General features: G+C 40.6%; 2 protein-coding genes across 4 annotated transcripts in view; one reads left to right on the plus strand and one right to left on the minus strand.

Annotated features, from left to right (window-relative positions):
* Positions 1-332, plus strand: part of LOC121535384 (CTD small phosphatase-like protein) — a 47,142-nt gene extending 46,810 nt beyond the window's left edge. For both annotated transcript variants that reach the window (XM_041842403.2, XM_041842404.2), the window contains one exon: positions 198-332. In XM_041842403.2, the coding sequence (XP_041698337.1) occupies positions 198-323 (126 nt within the window). In that variant the 3' untranslated portion in view covers positions 324-332. The remainder of the gene's footprint in view (positions 1-197) is intronic.
* A 7,097-nt stretch (positions 333-7,429) lies between these two features.
* Positions 7,430-22,465, minus strand: part of plcd1b (phospholipase C, delta 1b) — a 61,499-nt gene continuing 46,463 nt past the window's right edge. For both annotated transcript variants that reach the window (XM_045205945.1, XM_045205944.1), the window contains exons 7-17: positions 21,663-21,891; positions 21,134-21,335; positions 19,268-19,412; positions 18,828-18,980; positions 16,309-16,458; positions 13,086-13,245; positions 11,415-11,531; positions 10,859-11,037; positions 9,044-9,176; positions 8,756-8,905; positions 7,430-7,720 (exon numbers count right to left, since the gene is read on the minus strand). In XM_045205945.1, coding sequence (XP_045061880.1) covers positions 7,632-7,720; positions 8,756-8,905; positions 9,044-9,176; positions 10,859-11,037; positions 11,415-11,531; positions 13,086-13,245; positions 16,309-16,458; positions 18,828-18,980; positions 19,268-19,412; positions 21,134-21,335; positions 21,663-21,891 — 1,707 coding nt within the window. In that variant the 3' untranslated portion in view covers positions 7,430-7,631. The remainder of the gene's footprint in view (positions 7,721-8,755; positions 8,906-9,043; positions 9,177-10,858; positions 11,038-11,414; positions 11,532-13,085; positions 13,246-16,308; positions 16,459-18,827; positions 18,981-19,267; positions 19,413-21,133; positions 21,336-21,662; positions 21,892-22,465) is intronic.

A 22,465-nucleotide genomic window follows, 5' to 3' on the forward strand; every position in this document is an offset into this window, starting at 1 on the left:
TTCCTTAAAAGCTCCTGACTTTGCCAGGTTTTGTTGTAGCAGCCCGGCTCTAACACGCGTGATTCTTCTAATCAGCTGCTGATCTGGACATTGATTACTTGAATCAGGTGTGTTAGTGCAGGCCTGGAACTAAAGCAGTAGACCCTGTAAGCCCAACTGTTTGAACCAGCATGTCCTGTCCTGTCTGTCTGTCTCAGGTACCGGTCCAGTCGTGGTTTGATGATATGAGTGACACAGAGCTACAGGACCTGCTGCCTTTCTTTGAGGGGCTGAGCAGAGAGGAAGAGGTCTATGGTGTGTTGCAGGACCTCCGGGGAAGGTAGCGCCAGGATAACACCACCACCCTCCTTGTTGATCTCCCTCTCTCTCTCTCTCTCTCTCTCTCTCTCTCTGCCTCTTTAACGACACACCATCGCTCAGGCTCAGACAGATTTCCCAAACCAAGGGGGCGACCTGGATTCACACTGTGGACAGTAGTGGGTAACCCAACACCAAGCACCCCCAAAACAGTACACCTCTCTCCGCTATGGTATCCTCTCCTGGAGGCTGTGGGCTCACTGTAGTCAAGGGTGGAGAATACTCCGACTCCCATGGAGCACAGTTGGCGGAACGAGGAAGCCCGACTGTGACATCATCGGTTAGAAGATGTGTATGGAGCGGCAGAATGCGTATCTGTTTGAGGGAGTCGACGCAAGGAAGAAACCCTAGTCTTGTATTGTGACACCGACTAAGAGGCGGAGTTGTCCGGGCAGAGAAGTGCTTACTTTTAACCAAAAATCTATATTTTGTGTGGAGATGTTTTTGTTGTGACGATAACCGATAAATTCAGTCTTGAGTATTAGGTCCTTGTAATGTTGCTATGCATCAGGCTGTTTCTGGTAGTTTGAAAGGACTGTGATTTATTTTGTTCCTTTTCTTACCGAATGAAGTGCCTTGTTTGAATGTGGTTATGAGGAGATATTTTGTACATGGCATATTTCCAGAATACTTCTTCAGTATTTTATTGAATTCTGTCTATACTTTAAAATGGAGAATGCTATTATTCTTTATAACAAAGCACTGTTGTTATTTTAGCGGGAGGTTATCATAAGAATGCTGGTTACATGTCTCCGTTATATTGGTTACATGTCTCTCCGTTATATTGGTTACATGTCTCCGTTATATTGGTTACATGTCTCCGTTATATTGGTTACATGTCTCCGTTATATTGGTTACATGTCTCTCCGTTATATTGGTTACATGTCTCTCCGTTATATTGGTTACATGTCTCCGTTATATTGGTTACATGTCTCCGTTATATTGGTTACATGTCTCCGTTATATTGGTTACATGTCTCCGTTATATTGGTTACATGTCTCCGTTATATTGGTTACATGTCTCTCCGTTATATTGGTTACATGTCTCTCCGTTATATTGGTTACATGTCTCTGTTATATTGGTTACATGTCTCCGTTATATTGGTTACATGTCTCTCCGTTATATTGGTTACATGTCTCCGTTATATTGGTTACATGTCTCCGTTATATTGGTTACATGTCTCTCCGTTATATTGGTTACATGTCTCTCCGTTATATTGGTTACATGTCTCCGTTATATTGGTTACATGTCTCCGTTATATTGGTTACATGTCTCCGTTATATTGGTTACATGTCTCTCCGTTATATTGGTTACATGTCTCTGTTATATTGGTTACATGTCCCGTTATATTGGTTACATGTCTCCGTTATATTGGTTACATGTCTCCGTTATATTGGTTACATGTCTCCGTTATATTGGTTACATGTCTCCGTTATATTGGTTACATGTCTCCGTTATATTGGTTACATGTCTCTCCGTTATATTGCTTACATGTCTCCGTTATATTGGTTACATGTCTCCGTTATATTGGTTACATGTCTCTGTTATATTGGTTACATGTCTCCGTTATATTGGTTACATGTCTCTGTTATATTGGTTACATGTCTCTCCGTTATATTGGTTACATGTCTCTCCGTTATATTGGTTACATGTCTCCGTTATATTGGTTACATGTCTCCGTTATATTGGTTACATGTCTCTCCGTTATATTGGTTACATGTCTCTCCGTTATATTGGTTACATGTCTCCGTTATATTGGTTACATGTCTCTGTTATATTGGTTACATGTCTCTCCGTTATATTGGTTACATGTCTCCGTTATATTGGTTACATGTCTCCGTTATATTGGTTACATGTCTCTGTTATATTGGTTACATGTCTCTCCGTTATATTGGTTACATGTCTCTCCGTTATATTGGTTACATGTCTCCGTTATATTGGTTACATGTCTCCGTTATATTGGTTACATGTCTCCGTTATATTGGTTACATGTCTCTCGTTATATTGGTTACATGTCTCTCCGTTATATTGGTTACATGTCTCTGTTATATTGGTTACATGTCTCCGTTATATTGGTTACATGTCTCTGTTATATTGGTTACATGTCTCCGTTATATTGGTTACATGTCTCCGTTATATTGGTTACATGTCTCCGTTATATTGGTTACATGTCTCTCCGTTATATTGGTTACATGTCTCCGTTATATTGGTTACATGTCTCCGTTATATTGGTTACATGTCTCCGTTATATTGGTTACATGTCTCTGTTATATTGGTTACATGTCTCCGTTATATTGGTTACATGTCTCTCCGTTATATTGGTTACATGTCTCTCCGTTATATTGGTTACATGTCTCCGTTATATTGGTTACATGTCTCCGTTATATTGGTTACATGTCTCTCCGTTATATTGGTTACATGTGTCTCCGTTATATTGGTTACATGTCTCTCCGTTATATTGGTTACATGTCTCCGTTATATTGGTTACATGTCTCTCCGTTATATTGGTTACATGTCTCTCCGTTATATTGGTTACATGTCTCCGTTATAGTGGTTACATGTCTCCGTTATATTGGTTACATGTCTCTCCGTTATATTGGTTACATGTCTCTCCGTTATATTGGTTACATGTCTCTCCGTTATATTGGTTACATGTCTCCGTTATATTGGTTACATGTCTCCGTTATATTGGTTACATGTCTCTCCGTTATATTGGTTACATGTGTCTCCGTTATATTGGTTACATGTCTCTCCGTTATATTGGTTACATGTCTCCGTTATATTGGTTACATGTCTCTCCGTTATATTGGTTACATGTCTCCGTTATATTGGTTACATGTCTCCGTTATATTGGTTACATGTCTCCGTTATATTGGTTACATGTCTCCGTTATATTGGTTACATGTCTCCGTTATATTGGTTACATGTCTCTGTTATATTGGTTACATGTCTCCGTTATATTGGTTACATGTCTCCGTTATATTGGTTACATGTCTCCGTTATATTGGTTACATGTCTCCGTTATATTGGTTACATGTCTCCGTTATATTGGTTACATGTCTCTCCGTTATATTGGTTACATGTCTCTCCGTTATATTCAGTTTGCTTTTGCCACCATATAAAAGTGTTTTATTTTCTCTTTCTGTCTTCACAATACGGTAGAATAGTGCATTATTGTTAATTTGTTTTAAAAAAGCAAAGGAATATGTAACTTTCTACATAGCAATTAGGCCGAATTTTGGAAAAACATCCCAAACCATAGTTGAATATGTGCCAACATTTTTCTATGTAATTCTTTATTCGTTTTTTGCCAAACACGATTTAAATTGTTAAAAATCTAAATAGGGGTCCGACTCAGTCTATTTTAAGGAGTTTCGCCAGTTAACGAATGGCATTCAGTTGTATGTTTTTAAGTGAATGGATCCTACTTTGTTAACAATCCATTTAATTATTTTAGTCTGCTAGTTTTTAACTAGCATGCAAGTCATCTTATTTTCTGCACACTGATTTTAAGTCTTGCAACAAACAAAACAAATATCCTACAGGAGGCAGTAACCCCTACCCATCTCCCCCGGTGGTACACTGTTGCCATGGTATCCCTCTCATTGTTTCCAGTGATCTGGGTTGCGTCCCAAATGACACCCTATTCCATATTTAGTGCACTACTTTTGACCAGGGCCCATGGTCCAAAGTAGTGCACTACATCGGGATTAGTGTGTAATTTGGGACGCGGTCCTGGTGTTGTACAGTATTCTAATGGGTAGAGTGCCATGTTTCTCCTCACCGCAGTGCCTGACTTGAGTCCCGAGGACGGACACACACACACACGGAAACAGTACTGTAACCATGGGCGATGACTTTCAGGACACTCAACCTGGGTCAGTGTTAGGGCAGAGTTTTTCCCGTACCGTGTGACCTGATCAGGAAATACTCTGGCCCCTTTGTTATTGGCTATTACTAGGGCCTGAACTTGTGCCCAGAGTTTTTCCTGACTTATTCATTTATTTTAACAGGAAGTCCCATTGAGACCAAGGTCTCTTTCACAAGGGAGCCCTGTAAACACATACGTTACAAAATATAATACAAATACAACGATTACAAATACTTTCAAGAAAAACGGTCACATTCCTCAGCAAGGCGGTCCCCAATCCTGTTGTAGGGAACTCTGTAGGTTGTTCCATACATGAAATGCAAAGAAACTAAAAGCTGATTGACCTAACTCTGATCAGGTTAGGGAAAACTCCTGTCCCTCCCCCATCTCATTGTGTAGGAGTCTGGAACAGTGAATACAGGTTCTGTTGCATCACTCTGGGCACTGCTAAAGGACCGCAGGACTCCTTTGCATGGCAATAATGCCTTAAAGCAATTCTCAGTCATGAATCCCAAGGTATCTAGTCTAGCTATGACGTCATAGACAAGGAAGAAACGCAACGTCCCGACCAACGGTTAAAAGCAGTAGGCGGTCACGTGATCACCTGCTGGAGTGTCGACGAACGGTGCGATTCGTCGAGAAATGAAACAGAAAATGATGTTCTGTTCAGAGGCAGTAGGGGACAGTCACCCGCTGCTTTTAACGGTTGGCACGCTGTGTTTGGACCTTACGGCGACTATTGGTAGCTCCTATGGGGGTCATGGTGTGTACCACATTGTCAACCTGTGGTTGTTGGCATGGACATTTTAATAATAATGCTTGTGTATTATTGCTGATAATTGGGGTGTCATGCTTTCAAGATGTTACTTGGTTTTAATGCAATGAATACCCTTTAGTGTAATAGAAAGTGTTACTGGGTTTAACCTCTCTGACAAACTCTCTCTCTGAAACTGTTTTTCATATCATTGTGATGTTTTTCTAGTTACCCTTTTGTCAGTATTTGGTTTTGAAAAGTTGCTTTACCCATTTTTATCCAGCTGGTGTTTCATTAGTCTTCTCTCTCAGCACGGTAACGTCCCTCTCGCTCTGTCTTAGGTGATGACTAACACCTCTAGCGCACTTTGAGAAAACAGGTATTCGTGACAAATCTATTCAATTAAGTTTTCAATGAGGACTATTTTTTTACCACACATACATGAAGACTATGTGTACGTATGACGTCAGATATCACACTGCACTCAGTCAAACTCTCACACACTCAGTCACACCTTACTCATTGTCTAAACACCAGTCTTCTCTGATTTCAACTCACGGGGAAGTTCAGTAGTTATTCTTTGTCAAGTTTTTTTGTTAAGCCACCTTTCTCTTCTAATTTGTTTACTTTTGAGTGTCGGCATGTTTTGTTTTCACGCTGTACTCCCCACACTATCAACATTTCTTTGCCATCTTTAAATTGTAATAAAATGTTAATCGCAACTCATACCTTCATACCGCATATTTATTTCAATCCCTACCAGCCCATACCGACCCCTACCAGCCCATACCAGCCCCTACTAACCTATACCGTCAGGCATGACTTGTGATATTGATTTGTCAGTTGTGATTTAATCTATTGCTACACAGTTTAAAGCTAAAGTATGGCTACCGACGGTACATTGTTTAATTGAAGCGAAAGGATCATCAGAGAAGACTGAAGTGACAGAGATCTGGGCCTGTATTTGGTGTCAGAGTACCTGTGCTGATCTAGGATCTTGTTTAGGATTTAAAAGGTCAAACTGAGATCAGCACTCCTACTCTGAGACCTGAATACAGACCCTGTTGTGGCTCCATCCGAGTCTCTCAAACCCCAGCAGGTCGGAGAGGGACATTGCTGTACAGCGTATATTTTTACAGTATATTTCCTTCTTTGTCACAAAAAAAAACATTTTTAAGAAAATAAAAAAAGGTGTCATGTTTTATTCATTTTTTTTTAGCACTTTTTCCTCAATTGGTGGATAAGCCGTTGGCAAGTTGAATCGGTTTCCTCTAATGACGGATGCCTTATGAATGTACACTGAGTGTACAAAACATTATGAACACCTGCTCTTTCCATGACAGACTATCTAGGTGAACGCTACGATCCCTTATTGACGTCACTTGTTAAATCTACATCACCTAATACTTATATTACCCACGGACACAGGAAGTAATATAATATTTAATTCATTTGTAGTGTTCATTTCCCACACTGCTCGTAAGTAGTACATATATTTAACTACTCATACTGTGAATTACTGACACCAACGGACAACGCAGACACAGACAATTCATTTTGTATTCTTAATTGATCAGAGATCGCATATTCCCTGAACAAATTAAACATGTATATATTACTGTTGGTTGACGTCACAGATACAATGTGGATCTTGATTCATAAAAAAAACTGTAAAAGCTGAAACATCTAAGTGCTTATTTGTAAAACATTATTTTCTCTGGTCTATGTTTGTTGGTTTCAAATAGTGTTAATTCAATGAATTCTCCTAAAATTATCATTTGAATACCTTGATTTAAATAAACAGATTTTACAACACTGAAAATAAAATGGTGGACATGAAAAGAGGCAGTAGAAAAAAAATACAACAATCCCAAATTAAAGTTGTTTAACACTATAATAATACCTAGCATACAAAAACTATGGTTTGCACAATCCCTGGGATGTGGTTTGATAAACTTGTTCATTTGTCACAATTCCCCAAAATACCTAAACAAAAAGCTCAAATGGAGTTCTACTGTTACAAATAATCTTATTGCCTATATGATAAACTAATTATAATTGTTTTACAAAAAAAGAAATGCCCAAGTAAAAACAACTAAAATCCGCAGCTGGATTCCGGAGTCGTGACGCAATAACGGAGGACGTCCTCTGGGCCCAGGCCAACCCCTAACCCCGCCTCCCTAGGGCCCAATCCCAGACATTTCACATTTACATTTTAGTCATTTAGCAGACGCTCTTAACCAGAGCGACTTACAGTTAGTGAGGCATACATAATTTTTTTTATTTTTCATACAGACCAACCCTTAACCCCGCCTCCCTAGGGCCCAATCCCAGACCAACCCCAAGCCCCGCCTCCCTAGGGCCCAATCCCAGACCAACCCCTAGCCCCGCCTCCCTAGGGCCCAATCCCAAACCAACCCCTAGCCCCTCCTCCCTAGGGCCCAATCCCAAACCAACCCCTAGCCCCTCCTCCCTAGGGCCCAATCCCAAACCAACCCCTAGCCCCTCCTCCCTAGGGCATTTACAGCTATCCAATCATTTCAAATCCACACTAGTGCCCTAGGGTGTAGTGGTATAGGGGCTGAAGGTCTGTTTGGGACTGGGCGATAGTCACAGTGGTCATTATGGCACATTCATACAGGGAGTGTGTTAGGCATCCATGATCATGATGTGTACGAACAGATTTGATGAGGGAAGGGGGTCTCCTTCTTTGTTGAGTAGAGGCACGTGTCTGTAACCTAAACAGAGAGAAGAGTCTCAGTCAATCAACAGTCAGTGTGTATAGTTAGAGAGAGAGAGAGAAAGAGAGGAACAAAGCTTTAATTGTGTACTGCCATTATGACAGAGACTGTTCTCTGTGTCAGAGAGGAGACAATACTTCCCTGTCATCTGGTCACACTGACAGGAAAAGCATAGCATGGGCTTTCAGTCTTGGTTGATTGAGAATCGTTTTCATCAAAACAAAGAACTAATGGTTGAGTTTGGACTTTTGAACGATGACTCTTGCCAGTGTATTAAAAAACAGAAGGAACTGTTAGGAGTGATTACCAACTCACCCATCTCATCTGGCAAAGGGTATGACTACTAACTAATCTATAAACTAGTGAATGGCAGGGTATGAGTACTAACTAATCTGTAAACTATTGAATGGCAGGGTATGAGTACTAACTAATCTATAAACTAGTGAATGGCAGGGTATGACTACTAACTAATCTATAAACTAGTGAATGGCAGGGTATGACTACTAACTAATATATAAACTAGTGAATGGCAGGGTATGACTACTAACTAATCTATAAACTAGTGAATGGCAGGGTATGACTACTAACTAATCTATAAACTAGTGAATGGCAGGGTATGACTACTAACTAATCTATAAACTAGTGAATGGCAGGGTATGGCTACTAACTAATCTATAAACTAGTGAATGGCAGGGTATGGCTACTAACTAATCTATAAACTAGTGAATGGCAGGGTATGACTACTAACTAATCTATAAACTAGTGAATGGCAGGGTATGACTACTAACTAATCTATAAACTAGTGAATGGCAGGGTATGACTACTAACTAATCTATAAACTAGTGAATGGCAGGGTATGACTACTAACTAATCTATAAACTAGTGAATGGCAGGGTATGACTACTAACTAATCTATAAACTAGTGAATGGCAGGGTATGACTACTAACTAATCTATAAACTAGTGAATGGCAGGGTATGAGTACTAACTAATCTGTAAACGATTGAATGGCAGGGTATGACTGCTAACTTACCCATCTGTAAACTGGTGAACGGCAGGGTGAACTGTCCGACGAAGTCATTATCAGTAAAAGAGTCGTAGTCCTCGACCACAAAGCGGACCAGGGCCAGCTCTGGCACGTGCACGTCAAACTCAAAGTTTTCATTCCACATCGGGTTAAAACCTGGGTAGTCCAAAGGCAAGAAAGCAATAGGTTACACATTGTCGTATACTGTACATCTGCTAGTTAAAAGAGCTTTGTTGAATTCAGAAGGTCAGAACAGTGTCACTGCCAAGCACTTGGGTGTGTGAATTCTCATACCATTGTTCTCGATGTATGGCGTCTCTTTCTCTGCCGTGTCAGCAGGCACCCCATGTATCTCCACTCTGACCAGCGCGTCCACGATGGATGTCTTCTTCTGGTTCACTTTCGGAAGCTGCTGGGCTGAGATGATCTGGGAATAACAAAGGGGAAACAAGCTACAGTTGAAGTCGGAACTTTACATACACCTTAGCCAAATACATTTAAACTCAGTTTTTCACAATTCCTGACGTTTAATCCTAGTAAAAATTCCCTCTCTTCGGTTAGTTAGGATCACCACTTTATTTTAAGAATGTGAAATATCAGAATAATTGTAGAGAGAATTATTTATTTCAGCTTTTATTTCTTTCATCACATTCCCAGTGGGTCAGAAGTTTACATACACTCAATTAGTATTTGGTAGCATTGCCTTTAAATTGTTTAACTTGGGTCAAACGTTTCAGGTAGCCTTCCACAAGCTTCCCATAATAAGTTGGGTGAATTTTGGCCCATTCCTCCTGACAGAGCTGGTGTAACTGAGTCAGGTTTGTAGGCCTCCTTGCTCGCACACGCTTTTTCAGTTCTGCCTACACATTTTCTATAGGATTGAGGTCAGGGCTTTGCGATGGCCACTCCAATACCTTGACTGTTGTCCTTAAGCCATTTTGCCACAACTTTGGAAGTATGCTTGGGGTCATTGTCCATTTGGAAGACCCATTTGCGACCAAGCTTTAACTTCCTGACTGAGGTCTTGAGATGTTGCTTCAATATATCCACATCATTTTCCTTCCTCATGATGCCATCTATTTTGTGAAGTGCACCAGTCCCTCCTGCAGCAAAGCACCCCCACAGCATGATGCTGCCACCCCCGTGCTTCACGTTGGGATGGTGTTCTTCGGCTTGCAAGCGTCCCCCTTTTCCTCCAAACATAACGATGGTCATTATGGCCAAACAGTTATATTTTTGTTTAATCAGATCAGAGGACATTTCTCCAAAAAGTACGATCTTTGTCCCCATGTGCAGTTGCAAACCGTAGTCTGGCTTTTTTATGGCGGTTTTGGAGCAGTGGCTTCATCCTTGCTGAGCGGCCTTTCAGGTTATGTCAATATAGGACTCGTTTTACTGTGGATATAGATACTTTTGTACCCGTTTCCTCCAGCATCTTCACAAGGTCCTTTGCTGTTGTTCTGGGATTGATTTGCACTTTTCGCACCAAAGTACATTCATCTCTAGGAGACAGAATGCGTCTCCTTCCTGAGCGGTATGATGGCTGCGTGGTCCCATGGTGTTTATACTTGCGTACTATTGTTTGTACAGATGAATGTGGTACCTTCAGGCATTTGGAAATTGCTCCCAAGGATGAACCAGACTTGTGGAGGTCTATAATTGTTTTTCTGAGGTCTTGGCTGATTTCTTTAGATTGTCCCATGATGTCAAGCAAAGAGGCACTGAGTTTGAAGGTAGGCCTTGAAATATATCCACAGGTACACCTCCAATTTACTCAAATGATGTCAATTAGCCTATCAGAAGCTTCTAAAGCCATGACATCATTTTCTGGAATTTTCCAAGCTGTTTAAAGGCACAGTCAACTTAGTGTATGTAAACTTCTGACCCACTGGAATTGTGATACAGTGAATTATAAGTGAAATAATCTGTCTGTAAACAATTGTTGGAAAAATTTACTTGTGTCATGCACCGACTTGCCAAAACTATAGTTTGTTAACAAGAAATGTGTGGAGTGGTTGAAAAACGAGTTTTAATGACTCCAACCTATGTGTATGTAAACTTCCGACTTCAACTGTATAACCAACAAGCCAGAGAATGAATGAGTCTGACCATGAGGTGGAGCGTCTTGTGCTGCTGCCACGATCCCCTGCTCAGAGTGATGGGGTCAAACTCTGACCCCCGGTCCCTCATGTAGGCCGGCTTCAGGATGTATCCTGTCTTTCCATTGGTCAGGAACCGACCCTGGTTCACATCCATGTGATTACAGGACGTCTGGAAGTTCAGGGTCACTGACAGGAGGAGAGGAGATAACGGTTGTGGGGAGAATCCTTACCCTTCTAGAATGCTCACTCCTCATGGATTCCTCACTCCAGTCCATTCCTTTTAAATCCATGAGGGGGAGTGTACATTTACATTTCAGTCATTTGGCAGATGCTGTTATCCAGGATGCCTTGCTCAAGGGCACATCGGCAGATTTTTCAGCGAGTCGGCATCGGCGATTCAAACCAGCAACCTTTCAGTTACTGGCCCAACGCTCTTAACCGCTAGGCTACCTGCCGCCCAATGTACAAGTGCAAACTTCAAGAGAGAATTATACCACAGCCCAATTTACCACATGAAAACATTCCGTCTAGCCCTTGCCCCTTCTTCTTTTAGAAAGTCTTACCGAGCTGACAGCCTGCGTTCCACAGGGGTACAGGGTTATAGTTTGAGGAGTCTGTTCTGCTGCCTGCTGGATAGATACGACTCAGCTTGTCCACGTTGTGATGGATGTAGCTGTTGGCTGGAGCAAGACAAAGAGAGAGAACAAAGAGAGAGAGAGAGACAGAACAGAGAGAGAGAGACAGAACAAAGAGAGAGAGAGAGAGAACAAACAGAGAGAAAGGACAAAGAGAGAGAGAGATAACAGAGAGACAGAACAAAGAGAGAGAGAGAGAACAAACAGAAAGACAGAACAAAGAGAGAGAGAGAGAACAGAGAGACAGAACAAAGAGAGAGAGAGAGAGAACAAACAGAGAGACAGAACAAAGAGAGAGAGAGAGAACAGAGAGAGAGAAAGGACAAAGAGAGAGAGAGAGAGAACAAACAGAGAGACAGAACAGAGAGAGAGAGAGAACAAACAGAGAGACAGAACAGAGAGAGAGAGAGAACAAACAGAGAGACAGAACAAAGAGAGAGAGAACAAAAAGAGAGAGTGAGAAAGAGAACAAAATGAGACCAAGAACAAAAAGAGAGAGAGAGAGTGAACAAAGAGAGAGAGAGATGTCACTTAGCTATACAGAAATTCCAGAACAACGTCATTCTCATATTCTTACTGGAGTGTGATGAGAAACTATTAACAATAAGTTTTGTGTACTAGCTTTGTCCACAAGTTCAATAAAGTTTCAATAAAACCCACAAAAAGAGACAGAACTGATGCAGATACCATACAGTCTACAATCATGACCTTCACAGCAGTGACGTAGTGGTAAGAACCTTCACAGCAGTGACGTAGTGGTAAGAACCTTCACAGCAGTGACATAGTGGTAAGAACCTTCACAGCAGTGACGTAGTGGTAAGAACCTTCACAGCAGTGACGTAGTGGTAAGAACCTTCACAGCAGTGACATAGTGGTAAGAACCTTCACAGCAGTGACGTAGTGGTAAAAACCTTCACAGCAGTGACATAGTGGTAAGAACTTTCACAGCAGTGACGTAGTGGTAAAAACATTCACAGCAGTGACGTAGTGGTAAAAACCTTCACAGCAGTGACATAGTGGTAAAAACCTTCACAGCAGTGACGTAGTGGTAAGAAAAAGGGTGGATAAACTGATCGCCGTTCGTGGTGAATAAAATAACACTCCCTATATTTGTTAAACATTTTCCATGATAGGTAGCTTTAGGTAGCTTTAGGTAGCGATAGGTAGCTTTAGGTAGCTTTAGGTAGCGATAGGTAGCTTTAGGTAGCGATAGGTAGCTTTAGGTAGCGATAGGTAGCGATAGGTAGCGATAGGTAGCTTTAGGTAGCTTTAGGTAGCGATAGGTAGCGATAGGTAGCTTTAGGTAGCTTTAGGTAGCGATAGGTAGCTTTAGGTAGCGATAGGTAGCTTTAGGTAGCGATAGGTAGCGATAGGTAGCTTTAGGTAGCGATAGGTAGCTTTAGGTAGCGATAGGTAGCTTTAGGTAGCTTTAGGTAGCGATAGGTAGCGATAGGTAGCTTTAGGTAGCGATAGGTAGCTTTAGGTAGCGATAGGTAGCTTTAGGTAGCTTTAGGTAGCGATAGGTAGCTTTAGGTAGCGATAGGTGTTTGTTTACCCCCCACTACAGCCCTGCTTCAGTTAACATGTGGTCTCGCTCACCAGACTCCACAGCCAGCGTCATAGCTTTCCTTTCCTTGAAGGAGGACATCTCGTAGAAGCCCAGGTTGTCTTTAGCGTCCTGGAAGCCGTTGAAATGGACGCTCTTACAGTAGATCACCATGTCTGACAGCTCCTTCGCCAGCTTCAGCTTTTCACCTTCCTACAGACACTCACACTTCAGACACACTTCAGCTCTACGGTACAGTGGGTTGGGCAGAATGGTATTCCAGTACTGTGCAGCAGATAAGCATTTATTGTCCACAGAAATGCGATTTTACCCATTTAAAACAGGTAGGCAGAAACATACAGAACATATAAAACATACAGAAAGAACATACAGAACATATAGAACATACAGCACATATAGAACATATAGAACATACAGCACATACAGAATATATGGAACATATAGAACATACAGAATATATAGAACATATGGAACATACAGAATATATAGAACATACAGAACATACGGAACATACGGAACATATGGAACATACAGAATATATAGAACATATAGAACATACAGAACATATAGAATATACAGAACATACAGAATGAACATACAGAACATATAGAACATACAGCACATACAGAATATATAGAACATACAGAACATATAGAACATATAGAACATACAGAATATATAGAATATATAGAACATATAGAACATACAGAACATATAGAACATACAGAATGAACATATAGAACATACAGAATATATGGAACATACAGAACATATAGAACATATAGAACATACAGAACATATAGAACATATAGAACATACAGAACATATAGAACATATAGAACATACAGAATATGTAGAACATACAGAATATACAGAACATATAGAACATACAGAATGAACATACAGAACATATAGAACATACAGCACATACAGAATATATGGAACATATAGAACATACAGAATATATAGAACATATTGAACATACAGAATGAACATACAGAACATATAGAACATACAGCACATACAGAATATATGGAACATATAGAACATACAGAATATATAGAACATATGGAACATACAGAATATATAGAACATACAGAACATACGGAACATACGGAACATATGGAACATACAGAATATATAGAACATATAGAACATACAGAACATATAGAATATACAGAACATACAGAATGAACATACAGAACATATAGAACATACAGCACATACAGAATATATAGAACATACAGAACATATAGAACATATAGAACATACAGAATATATAGAACATATAGAACATACAGAATATATAGAATATATAGAACATATAGAACATACAGAACATATAGAACATACAGAATGAACATATAGAACATACAGAATATATGGAACATACAGAACATATAGAACATATAGAACATATAGAACATATAGAACATACAGCACATACAGAATATATAGAACATATAGAACATATAGAACATACAGCACATACAGAACATACAGAATGAACATACAGAACATATAGAACATACAGCACATACAGAATATATGGAACATATAGAACATACAGAACATAGAGAACATATAGAACATACAGAATATATAGAACATATAGAACATACAGAATATATAGAATATATAGAACATATAGAACATACAGAACATATAGAACATACAGAATGAACATATAGAACATACAGAATATATGGAACATACAGAACATATAGAACATACAGAACATATAGAACATATAGAACATACAGAACATATAGAACATATAGAACATACAGAACATATAGAACATACAGCACATATAGAATATATAGAACATATAGAACATACAGCACATACAGAACATATAGAACATACAGCACATACAGAATATATAGAACATATTGAACATACAGAATGAACATACAGAACATATAGAACATATAGAACATACAGCACATACAGAATATATGGAACATATAGAACATACAGAATATATAGAACATATGGAACATACAGAATATATAGAACATACAGAACATACGGAACATACGGAACATATGGAACATACAGAATATATAGAACATATAGAACATACAGAACATATAGAATATACAGAACATACAGAATGAACATACAGAACATATAGAACATACAGCACATACAGAATATATAGAACATACAGAACATATAGAACATATAGAACATACAGAATATATAGAACATATAGAACATACAGAATATATAGAATATATAGAACATATAGAACATACAGAACATATAGAACATACAGAATGAACATATAGAACATACAGAATATATGGAACATACAGAACATATAGAACATATAGAACATACAGAACATATAGAACATATAGAACATATAGAACATACAGCACATACAGAATATATAGAACATATAGAACATATAGAACATACAGCACATACAGAACATACAGAATGAACATACAGAACATATAGAACATACAGCACATACAGAATATATGGAACATATAGAACATACAGAACATAGAGAACATATAGAACATACAGAATATATAGAACATATAGAACATACAGAATATATAGAATATATAGAACATACAGAACATATAGAACATATAGAACATACAGAATGAACATATAGAACATACAGAATATATGGAACATACAGAACATATAGAACATACAGAACATATAGAACATATAGAACATACAGAACATATAGAACATACAGAACATATAGAACATACAGCACATACAGAATATATAGAACATATAGAATATATAGAACATATAGAACATACAGCACATACAGAACATATAGAACATACAGCACATACAGAATATATAGAACATATAGAACATACAGCACATACAGAACATACAGAATGAACATACAGAACATATAGAACATACAGCACATACAGAATATATGGAACATATAGAACATACAGAATATATAGAACATATGGAACATACAGAATATATAGAACATACAGAACATATAGAACATACAGAACATATAGAACATACAGCACATATAGAACATATAGGACATATAGAACATAGAACATACAGAACATATAGAACATATAGAACATACAGAACATACAGAATATATAGAACATACAGAACATACAGAACATATAGAACATACAGAACATATACTGTATGTTGCAAGATAGTTAAATGGTATAAAGGGGGGGGGGCGTCAATGATACTATTGGAGTGTCATAGTAGGTTTGGCTCCTCTTCCCCTACCTTGGCCTTCTTCTCCTCTTCCTCCTCCTCCTTTTCGTCGTCCTCCTCCTCAGTGAAGCTACCATCATCCACGGCTGTCGCCTCAGGGCCAAAGCAGGCCTCCAGTTTAGTTAACCTCTTCCCTTTGACCAGGAACCTCCCCTTCAGCTCCTGATGAATGTGACACATGCAGAAATGCAGTAGTTGGCCTACTTTAGAATGTGTCTCTCTTAATGTGTCAGTTCACAAATCCTCTGATAATGTGATGCAATAAAACTATATACACTGAGTTTACTAAACATTAGGACCCCCCCCTGTATGTTCTGTATACTAAACATTAGGACACCTTCCTAATATTGAGTTGCACCCCCCCCTTTTTGTCCTCAGAACAGCCTCAATTTGTTAGTGTCGAAAGCGTTCCACAAGGATGCTGGCCCATGTTGACTCCAATGCTTCCCACAGTTGTGTCAAGTTGGCTGGATGTCCAATGGGTGGTGGATCATTCTTGAAACAAACGTTGAGTGAGAAAAACCCAACAGTGTTGCAGTTCTTGACACAAACCGGTGTGCCTGGCACCTACTACCATACCCCGTTCAAAGGCACTTAAATATTTTGTCTTGCCCATTCACCCTCTGAATGGCACACACACACAATCCATGTCTCAAGGCTTAAAAATCCTTCTTTAACCTGTCTCCTCCCCTTCATCTACACTGATTGAAGTGGATTTAACAAGTGACATCAATAAGGGATCATAGCTTTCACCTGGATTCACCTGGTCAGTCTATGTCATGGAAAGAGAAGGTGTTCATGATGTTTTGTATACTCAGTGTATATTTTAAAGTTCTTCCTGACTAGGGACTAGAGACATTCCTGGACAGGAAATGCTCCTGGTCCTAGGAAGCACTAGGCTCATAAAACAGAGGGAAGTAAATCTAGCACGTGTTGTCAAAAGAGGGAACAGTGAGAATTCCACATATCATACACATGTAGCCAAACATACAGTGGGGGAAAAAAGTATTTAGTCAGCCACCAATTGTGCAAGTTCTCCCACTTAAAAAGATGAGAGAGGCCTGTAATTTTCATCATAGGTACACGTCAACTATGACAGACAAAATGAGGAAAAAAAATCCAGAAAATCACATTGTAGGATTTTTAATGAATTTATTTGCATATTATGGTGGAAAATAAGTATTTGGTCAATAACAAAAGTTTCTCAATACTTTGTTATATACCCTTTGTTGGCAATGACACAGGTCAAACGTTTTTCTGTAAGTCTTCACAAGGTTTTCACACACTGTTGATGGTATTTTGGCCCATTCCTCCATGCAGATCTCCTCTAGAGCAGTGATGTTTTGGGGCTGTCGCTGGGCAACACGGACTTTCAACTCCCTCCAAAGATTTTCTATGGGGTTGAGATCTGGAAACTGGCTAGGCCACTCCAGGACCTTGAAACGCTTCTTACGAAGCCACTCCTTCGTTGCCCGGGCGGTGTGTTTGGGATCATTGTCATGCTGAAAGACCCAGCCATGTTTCATCTTCAATGCCCTTGCTGATGGAAGGAGGTTTTCACTCAAAATCTCACGATACATGGCCCCATTCATTCTTTCCTTTACATGGATCAGTCGTCCTGGTCCCTTTGCAGAAAAACAGCCCCAAAGCATGATGTTTCCACCCCCATGCTTCACAGTAGATATGGTGTTCTTTGGATGCAACTCAGCATTATTTGTTCTATTTTGGTTTCATCTGACGTTATGACATTCTCCCAATCCTCTTCTGGATCATCCAAATGCACTCTAGCAAACTTCAGACGGGCCTGGACATGTACTGGCTTAAGCAGGGGGACACGTCTGGCACTGCAGGATTTGAGTCCCTGGTGGCGTAGTGTGTTACTGATGGTAGGCTTTGTTACTTTGGTCCCAGCTCTCTGCAGGTCATTCACTAGGTCCCCCCGTGTGGTTCTGGGATTGTATGTCTTCCATTTCCTAATAATTGCTCCCACAGTTGATTTCTTCAAACCAAGCTGCTTACCTATTGCAGATTCAGTCTTCCCAGCCTGGTGTAGGTCTACAATTTTGTTTCTGGTGTCCTTTGACAGCTCTTTGGTCTTGGCCATAGTGGAGTTTGGAGTGTGACTATTTGAGGTTGTGGACAGGTGTCTTTTATACTGATAACAAGTTCAAACAGGTGCCATTAATACAGGTAACGAGTGGAGGACAGAGGAGCCTCTTAAAGAAGAAGTTACAGGTCTGTGAGAGCCAGAAATCTTGCTTGTTTGTAGGTGACCAAATACTTATTTTCCACCATAATTTGCAAATAAATTCATAAAAAATCCTACAATGTGATTTTCTGGAGAAAAAAATTCTCAATTTGTCTGTCATAGTTGACGTGTACCTATGATGAAAATTACAGGCCTCTCTCATCTTTTTAAGTGGGAGAACTTGCACAATTGGTGACTGACTAAATACTTTTTTTCCCCCCACTGTACATGCAGACAGTGACTCTTATATAAAACAGTAGAGTAGAGACTATAGCCAACTCACCTCTGGGGAGGGGAAGTGTGTGGGCATCTGGTCCCTCAGGTGGGAGGTGAGCAGAGCGCTGCCCAGGATGGAGCTCATGTGCTGGGCCATGACCCTCTGCTGCTCCACACTACAGTGATTCTCCAAGGACAGGATCACTGGGTAGTCGGAGGTCTGAGGACAGAGGCAGTCAAATACAGTAGGCGCTTGATTTCGCATGTTTACACTTTGGGGAGTATTCCTTTGATTCCATTGTACTGGGTAAACAAAATAAAAGTGCAGCTCAAGTATTTGACAAAGGGCCAGGCCGAGCCTTTTGGGTCTGCTGTCGATGAGGATGATGACCGTCTGTAATTAATCCATTGCAAAAAAGGAAATCTGTGTCATCAAGCATGATATGAATTAAACATGACAGGACAGACACACAATTCTACAAAGTTGACATGGAACTCCTTTCCTACCTTAAAGGCGTACTCCTTGATGGCTTTGATGGTGTCTTTAAAGAGGATCTTGGAGGTGAGGGTGTAGCCATGGTAGATGACTGGCTCTCCGTCTGACCCGTCCCAGCAGTCCAGCTCCACACAGCGACAGCCCTTTAAAAGAGCCCTACGAAGGGTTATAACTGTTTTAAAAGAGCTCTACGAAGGGTCATAACTGTTTTATAAGAGCCCTACGAAGAGTCATAACTGTTTAAGAACATGTCCTGACTTGACTCATTCACAGGCAGACACTGACACGTTAAGGTTTCTAAACGTTAAACTCATTCACAGGCAGACACTGACACGTTAAGGTTTCTAAACGTTAAACTCATTCACAGGCAGACACTGACACGTTAAGGTTTCTAAAGCGTTAAACTCATTCACAGGCAGACACTGACACGTTAAGGTTTCTAAAGCGTTAAACTCATTCACAGGCAGACACTGACACGTTAAGGTTTCTAAACGTTAAACTCATTCACAGGCAGACACTGACACGTTAAGGTTTCTAAACGTTAAACTCATTCACAGGCAGACACTGACACGTTAAGGTTTCTAAACGTTAAACTCATTCACAGGCAGACACTGACACGTTAAGGTTTCTAAACGTTAAACTCATTCACAGGCAGACACTGACACGTTAAGGTTTCTAAACGTTAAACTCATTCACAGGCAGACACTGACACGTTAAGGTTTCTAAACGTTAAACTCATTCACAGGCAGACACTGACACGTTAAGGTTTTAAAATGTTAAACTCATTCACAGGCAGACACTGACACGTTAAGGTTTTTAAATGTTAAACTCATTCACAGGCAGACACTGACACGTTAAGGTTTTTAAACGTTAAACTCATTCACAGGCAGACACTGACACGTTAAGGTTTTTAAACGTTAAACTCATTCACAGGCAGACACTGACACGTTAAGGTTTTTAAACGTTAAACTCATTCACAGGCAGACACTGACACGTTAAGGTTTTTAAACGTTAAACTCATTCACAGGCAGACACTGACACGTTAAGGTTTTAAAATGTTAAACTCATTCACAGGCAGACACTGACACGTTAAGGTTTTAAAATGTTAAACTCATTCACAGGCAGACACTGACACGTTAAGGTTTTTAAACGTTAAACTCATTCACAGGCAGACACTGACACGTTAAGGTTTTAAAATGTTAAACTCATTCACAGGCAGACACTGACACGTTAAGGTTTTTAAACGTTAAACTCATTCACAGGCAGACACTGACACGTTAAGGTTTTTAAACGTTAAACTCATTCACAGGCAGACACTGACACGTTAAGGTTTTAAAATGTTAAACTCATTCACAGGCAGACACTGACACGTTAAGGTTTTTAAACGTTAAACTCATTCACAGGCAGACACTGACACGTTAAGGTTTTTAAACGTTAAACTCATTCACAGGCAGACACTGACACGTTAAGGTTTTTAAATGTTAAACTCATTCACAGGCAGACACTGACACGTTAAGGTTTTTAAACGTTAAACTCATTCACAGGCAGACACTGACACGTTAAGGTTTTTAAACGTTAAACTCATTCACAGGCAGACACTGACACGTTAAGGTTTTTAAACGTTAAACTCATTCACAGGCAGACACTGACACGTTAAGGTTTTTAAATGTTAAACTCATTCACAGGCAGACACTGACACGTTAAGGTTCTTAAATGTCCCCAGAGTCTTCCATAAGAATAGAAGCTAGTAAAACTTGCTCCAGACCAATTGAATGAAGTGTGCTAATACCAGAATGGATCAAATAAGTGGAACTAGATGGGGTTACTCCAGGAGAGGTTTGAGAAACACTGCCCTAGATGATGTCTGCCATTCATACCTGACATAGGCCTCAGTATTGCTGGGCCCTTTGAGCTGGTCTTCCATCAGGTATGTGTTGTGAGACGAGGAGATGAAGTAGTGGTTCAGGGGCTGGCTCATGTCCTGGTGCACGGCCTTATGGGTAGGATTCAGAACCAGACCCTCGGGCATGTGGAGATACATCAGGAAACCATCTTGGGTCATCAGCTGCTTCTCTTTGACTGCAGAGAGACCAGACAGATGTCAGACTCTAACTACTAAGATAGACTGGTGAGAATTCAAAAATGAACAGAAGTCTCGCTATTGAATAGAAAGTTAACTCAGAACTGTTTGAAATTATTTGGACAGCTCCCATCTGTCATTTGAGAGCTGCCCAGACTCACCCTACAGGGAACGCTGTGTTTAGTAGGATTTTTCTTATAAACGATTTGTGAAACATCTACTGTATGTAGGGCTTATGAAGACTTTATGAACGCTCGTATAAGTTGTTGTGAAGGCATAGTAACTAAAGTCAACATGGTCATTCCCGAAGAACAAATGGTAATCACCTTCATCATCCAGTTCGTACTTGTTGATGAGTCTGTGTGCGTCGGCTAGCGTCGCATCCTCTCTCTGCTCTTTAATCAGGAACTCCAGTAGATTTTCAGCGCTCATGAAGCCCGTGGTCTTGGCGTATTCTCCGTAGATCGTGTCTATTTCCTGGCGATGGGTCAAAAGGTTGTAGAAATGCTCTATCTCCTCACCAGCCAGGTGGCCACTATTAGACTTGTCACATTCCTACAGGATGGAGATAGGGAGAAAAAGATTCATTGGTGCTTCAAAATGCTGTTGCTCTCCTGACCCTGCCTCCTGACCCTGCCTCCTGACCCCTGCACCCTAACCCTGCCTCCTGACCCTGCACCCTAACCCTGCCTCCTGACCCTGCCTCCTAACCCTGCCTCCTGACCCTGCCTCCTGACCCCTGCCTCCTAACCCTGCCTCCTGACCCCTGCCTCCTGACCCCTGCACCCTAACCCTGCCTCCTGACCCTGCCTCCTGACCCCTGCACCCTAACCCTGCCTCCTGACCCTGCCTCCTGACCCTGACTCCTGCCCCTGTTCCTGACCCTGCCTCCTGACCCTGCCTCCTGACCCTGCACCCTGACCCTGCACCCTAACCCTGCCTCCTGACCCTGCCTCCTGACCCTGACTCCTGCCCCTGTTCCTGCCCCTGCCTCCTGAACCTGCCCCCTGCCTCCTGCCCCTGCCTCCTGATCCTGCCTCCTGACCCTGCCTCCTGCCCCTGCCTCCTGCCTCCTGACCCCTGCCTCCTAACCATGCCTCCTGACCCTGCCTCCTGATCCTGCCTCCTG

Source organism: Coregonus clupeaformis, chromosome 21 (genome assembly GCF_020615455.1).
Source record: "Coregonus clupeaformis isolate EN_2021a chromosome 21, ASM2061545v1, whole genome shotgun sequence".
NCBI classification, from domain to species: Eukaryota; Metazoa; Chordata; class Actinopteri; order Salmoniformes; family Salmonidae; genus Coregonus; species Coregonus clupeaformis.